The sequence below is a fragment of the Chlamydomonas reinhardtii genome, chromosome 7 (genome assembly GCF_000002595.2).
Source record: "Chlamydomonas reinhardtii strain CC-503 cw92 mt+ chromosome 7, whole genome shotgun sequence".
NCBI lineage: Eukaryota > Viridiplantae > Chlorophyta > Chlorophyceae > Chlamydomonadales > Chlamydomonadaceae > Chlamydomonas > Chlamydomonas reinhardtii.
Window position 1 is genome coordinate 4,285,875 of NC_057010.1, and position 5,151 is coordinate 4,291,025.

At 65.8% G+C, this 5,151-nt stretch overlaps 2 protein-coding genes across 2 annotated transcripts; both read left to right on the forward strand.

The window, feature by feature from the left end:
* Window positions 1–176: 176 nt before the first annotated feature.
* CHLRE_07g341551v5 (uncharacterized protein) lies at window positions 177–1,470 on the forward strand. Its single transcript, XM_043064360.1, has 3 exons — window positions 177–522; window positions 595–829; window positions 892–1,470. Exons 1-3 carry the CDS (start codon window positions 514–516, stop codon window positions 1,449–1,451), a joined length of 804 nt encoding a protein of 267 aa, XP_042922941.1. The 5' UTR covers window positions 177–513; the 3' UTR covers window positions 1,452–1,470.
* A 1,046-nt stretch (window positions 1,471–2,516) lies between these two features.
* CHLRE_07g341552v5 (uncharacterized protein) lies at window positions 2,517–5,151 on the forward strand. Its single transcript, XM_043064361.1, has 2 exons — window positions 2,517–3,346; window positions 3,488–5,151. Exons 1-2 carry the CDS (start codon window positions 3,047–3,049, stop codon window positions 5,093–5,095), a joined length of 1,908 nt encoding a protein of 635 aa, XP_042922942.1. The 5' UTR covers window positions 2,517–3,046; the 3' UTR covers window positions 5,096–5,151.

Genomic DNA, 5,151 nt, shown 5'->3' on the forward strand with positions numbered 1-5,151 from the left:
CCCCCTCCCATACGATTCTCTTAGCCCGCCGCTGAGGCACGTCACTTCGGAAGCTGGGGGAGGGGGGTGCAGGGGGGAGGGTGTCCCTCCCCCCGCCAGCGAGGAGGTTCGCCGAGCTGGGTCGCCGAGCGTGCTAAAAGTTCACAGCAACTGTGCATGACTTTGCTCACCGATTATATCAACGGATACAGCTGCTCGCACATATCGTGTAATAAGCTTTCATCCCAGCCGATCGGAACGAGCCCGCTCTGAAATTCTTGCAAGTGCGCGCTCTGGCAGGCCAGACTGTGTCGCTAATACATCGCACTGTAAGTTATAGCTGCGCGCATTCTGCGCGAGTTGTGGGTAAGTTCGGTCGGACATGCGACGGTTGACTTCCCCGGTCGCGCGACTGACGCCTCGGTGCCCCTGTGCGCAGGTGCCCTGTCACAACTCTCAAACGGCCTGGTGGTTGAACTCCTCTCTGCTTTCACTGGTACGCTACTGCTAACTGGGGGGGCGGCACTCGCGGCAATGCAGAAGGTGAGGTACTGCGGGCTCAGGAAACACATGGTTGCGCTGACACATTGCATGCGCTGGACATGGCCTGTGCAGTACCCTTCGTTCCAGCCTCACGACTTCGACTTTGTCGTTCTGGCCCCTACCGTGGCCGCCGGCATTGACATCCTTGAGAGCGCCATCTATTGGGTGTGTGGCCGGCCCAATGTAACGTTGGAGCACATCATCACAACTGGGCGTGCCGTCACCCTCAGCATCGTGGTGACCTCCTGCAACAGCGCACCCAAGCTTGTCGCGCTACAGTTCCTGTTGCGCATTGCACCATATCCCAGTAAGTGCCCGCATTGCATTGAAAAGCTTTTGTGGACATTGACACTGCTTCCTCGTCTGCAGCTGCGGTGTTCTCTGGATTCGACCTATCAATTGTCATGATAGCAGTTGGCATGAGCGCCGGCGCCCCAATAGTGTATGCGCATCCTATGTGGCTCGCTTCCATGGTGCTGCATACAGCGTTCCTCTTGCCCAGCAGGACAACGTCGTATCGCCTGATGAAGTACCGGCAGCGTGGCTTTGACATGTTCTTCCCGCCGTGCCTGCCAGCGACAGAGTTCTTCCTGTATGGGGAGCGCAACTATGGCACACCATTTGTGGTTCAGTCAGCCGATCTGCAGTCGTGGCAGCAAGCCTTTCCTCATGCCTGCTTTACTATCTTGGTGTCACACGCATCAAGCATGCCACTAACTGATTACGGAAAGGTATGCGACTGGTCTCGGGTTGACGCATTTCACATCTACTCTGCGCTGCAGCACGCCTTGGATCAGGGTGATGGCAATGAACTCCTGTCCTCCTACATTCCCAGCTCGCCGCAACAGTGGTCAACTGCCGCCGTTCCCATGGATGACCCGGCACCCGCAAGCGACTCTGACAGCGAGTCGGACCAGTCTGTGGTGTAACTTGTAACGTTGCCAGTGACCTCCATGTCTGCAATGATCCAGGGAGGGAGGGGACTGTGAGGTGGTGGGGGCACGGGGACACACATTGGGAACTGGGGACAAGGACGACAGGCGAAGGGAGGGGGGTGCAGGGGGGAGGGTTCCCCTCCCCCCGCTGGGACGAGGAGCCGAGGAAGGGGGGTGCAAGGGGGAGGGTTTCCCACCCCCCACTAGGGGAGAGGTGAAAGAGAGGGGTGCGGGGCTGCCGAGGGAGAAGGTGCAGGGGGGAGGGTGTCCCTCCGCCCGCAGGGTCGTGAGGAGCGAGGGGGCGGGGGGTCGTGAGGAGCGAGGGGACGGGGGGCTGAGGACGGATGAGGGGGGCGGGGCGTCGCCGAGCTGCCACTTCGCGAAAAGGTCGCTCAAAGTTCATGGCATTCGCAATTGAGCATGGCTTTGCGCACCGATTCTATCATGGAATACAGATCCTCGTGCGCTTGCAATTGCTTTCGTCTTAGCCGATCGGCGAGCGCGCCTTCACATTTCCTCGCGAATGCCCTTTCTAATGCGCTTATCTGTGTCGGTAGTAACTTGCAACGTAACTTATTGCTACGCGCATTTTCGCGCCGGCGAAGGAAGCGCGGTTATCGGCTTCGTTCATGCGCTGCACTCGCTCTCGCGCCCTGGAAATAAGATCAGGCATACATGAAGCTGTGATCAGTCGTTAATGCTAATCAACTCCGCCTGAATCGCGCTGTGCGCGACGACGCACAGAATTCCCCTCCCCCCGCTGGGACGAGGAGCCGAGGAAGGGGGGTGCAAGGGGGAGGGTTTCCCACCCCCCACTAGGGGAGAGGTGAAAGAGAGGGGTGCGGGGCTGCCGAGGGAGAAGGTGCAGGGGGGAGGGTGTCCCTCCGCCCGCAGGGTCGTGAGGAGCGAGGGGGCGGGGGGTCGTGAGGAGCGAGGGGACGGGGGGCTGAGGACGGATGAGGGGGGCGGGGCGTCGCCGAGCTGCCACTTCGCGAAAAGGTCGCTCAAAGTTCATGGCATTCGCAATTGAGCATGGCTTTGCGCACCGATTCTATCATGGAATACAGATCCTCGTGCGCTTGCAATTGCTTTCGTCTTAGCCGATCGGCGAGCGCGCCTTCACATTTCCTCGCGAATGCCCTTTCTAATGCGCTTATCTGTGTCGGTAGTAACTTGCAACGTAACTTATTGCTACGCGCATTTTCGCGCCGGCGAAGGAAGCGCGGTTATCGGCTTCGTTCATGCGCTGCACTCGCTCTCGCGCCCTGGAAATAAGATCAGGCATACATGAAGCTGTGATCAGTCGTTAATGCTAATCAACTCCGCCTGAATCGCGCTGTGCGCGACGACGCACAGAATTGCGCCACACTTTCGACCCCATATGTAGATAGCTGGACATGTAACCTCTATCAGCTAACCATTCCCAGCAATGCCGACTTAGCTTGCTGTAGACCTCAACCATAACGGGAATGGCTCCCGGTAGCCAGCCGGCCGCGGCTGGCCCGTCTAACTCACGGACATTTAGGACTAGTCTCGCACCTATGACCGCCGGCCATCGCGCCAATGTTGGGGTTCTGACCCTGAATGCGATGGTCAAAGGTGTGCTTGCGACCCATTTCCAGAGCTACCCCAAAACGGCATTTCGCTTCTTCTCGGGCGTTATGCAAAGGCTGGCGCCTCTGCGCGCGAAGGCACAACTGGCGGAGCTCACTCCGGGCATCAGGGCGAAGCCGGCATCGAAGGTTCGCGATGCCACGACTCGGCTCGAGTACGCGGTCCTGATCCCTAAATCGGCGATTCCTGATCTAGTCACGCTGCTGGACGAGGACAGCAGCTTCACGGTCCCGGCGGGTGCCTCCTACGGCCGGGACATCGGGCACCCGCACCCGGTGCGGTGGCGCGCGTGGGTGGACGGCAAACCGGCCGTGCCCGCGCCTACGCGCCTCCTAGTGTCCGTCAGCTCTCCGTGGCTTACTGAAGACGCTGTCCGCACCCTTCTGTGCGAGCTGTGGGGAACCGCCCCCCTGCAGGTGCAGCGCGCCGGCAGCTTGCGCCTGACAGCCGTCGGACTGTGCAAGGCTGGACTGTTCGCAGTGACGCTGCCGCACGGTGCCGCCTTCGAGCTGGGCCGGTACCAGGCTAACCTGGAAGCTGGTGGAGAAACGTACACCCTTGATGTGCGCCGCATGTCCCGTCGGCAGGGTGGCCAGCAGCCGGGCGGCCCATGCGCCGCTGCCGGTGGTGCCGCGGCCCCTGGCGGCGCGGCGCCGGGCGCCACCGGCGCCGCCGCTGCCGGCGGCGCGGCGTGGGGCCGCGGGGATGCCACCGGCGCCGCTGCTACCAGCGGCGAGGCACAGGGCCGCGGTGGCATGACTGGCGGCTCTGCTGCCGCTGGCGCGGCGCAGGGTCACAGGGGCGCCGCCGGTGCTGCTGCTGCCGGTGAATCGGCGCAGGGCCGCGGGGGCACTGTCGGCGGCGCTGCAGCTGGCGGCTCGGCGGGGGACCGCGGGGGCACTCCTCTCGGCCGTGCCGCCGCCGGCGGCGCGGCGCAGGGCCGCAGGGGCGCCGCCGGTGCTCCTGCTGCCGGCCGCGCGACGCCAGCCCCCGTGGACGCTGCTGGCACCTCCGCTGCCGGTGGCACGGCGCGGGGCCGCATGGGTGCTGCGGGTGCCCACGCTGCCCGCGGCGCGCAGCAGGGCCGCAAGAGTGCTGCTGGCGCGTCCGCTGTCGATGGAGCGGCGCAGGGCCGCGCAGGCGCCGCCGGCGCCCCCGCCGCCGGCAGCGCGCGGCAGGGCCGCAAGGGCCCTCTGCGCCCCACCATCGGCGTCCGGCTGCGACGCAGTGCGGGTGCTGCCGGTGCCTCCGGCACTGGCGGAGCGACGCGGCGCCGTGGCCAGCAACGACGCCCGGCCGCCGCGGCCCCGGCTGCGGCTACGGCCGCGCGTGCGGATGGCCCCAGCGCCGTCCAGGGCAGCGGTGCTGCGCCGTCCGGCACCCCTCGTGGCGGCGGCGGCCGCGGCGCTAGCTCCCGCCGCCAGCACAGCGGCAGTCGCAGCCACAGCCGCACTCGCCGCGACCGCAGCAACAGCCGGGGCCGCAGCATCACCAGCCGCGGCGCCAGCCGCAGCCGCGGCCGCAGCCGCAGCCGCAGCCCGGGCCGCAGCCACACGCACACCCGCAGCCACGCCCGCAGCCGCCGCAGCAGCAGCGCCTCGCGTGGCACGAATGGCGGGGCTTCTGGCAAGTTGGGCGGCAGCCACAGGGGCGCCTCTGCGGATAACTCTGGGGAGCGCGTGGACCACCGCACCCGCAGCGGTCGCGTCTTCCGCCGACGGGCCGGTCGCGTCCCAGCCGGTGATGGCAGCACCCTGACCGGGGATGGGCGCACCAGCAGCAATGCGCCGCGCCCGGGCGACGGTGCCGGCGACGGCGGGTGGAGCGTGGTGCCCAGCCGTCGCCGCCAGCGCAGTGCCTCGCCAGGGGCGGAGCCGGCCAAGCGTCAGGCTCTGCCAGAGCAAGCCCAGGTGCCTGAGGGACCGCCGCCGCGCCGCCGGGCGCCGCCGCCCACCCTGCTCCACAACCGGTACAGCGTCCTGGCGCCTGGTGGCGCTGGTGACGCCGACTCGGCCGACTCCTAAATGCCACGCCACAGCAGGCGTGGCGCCCAGGCCCTGCTCGCGCCCTTGCGTGTTGG

What these genes read in the sequence shown, in the direction of transcription:
- CHLRE_07g341552v5 (XM_043064361.1), top strand. Translation starts at nt 3,047, where the DNA reads ATGGTCAAAGGTGTGCTTGCGACCCATTTCCAGAGCTACCCCAAAACG. An exon ending in ACATCGGGCACCCGCACCCG is followed by an intron (nt 3,347 to 3,487) that starts GTGCGGTGGCGC and finishes GCCCCCCTGCAG; the next exon opens with GTGCAGCGCGCCGGCAGCTT.
- CHLRE_07g341551v5 (XM_043064360.1), top strand. An exon ending in GCGCATTGCACCATATCCCA is followed by an intron (nt 830 to 891) that starts GTAAGTGCCCGC and finishes CCTCGTCTGCAG; the next exon opens with CTGCGGTGTTCTCTGGATTC.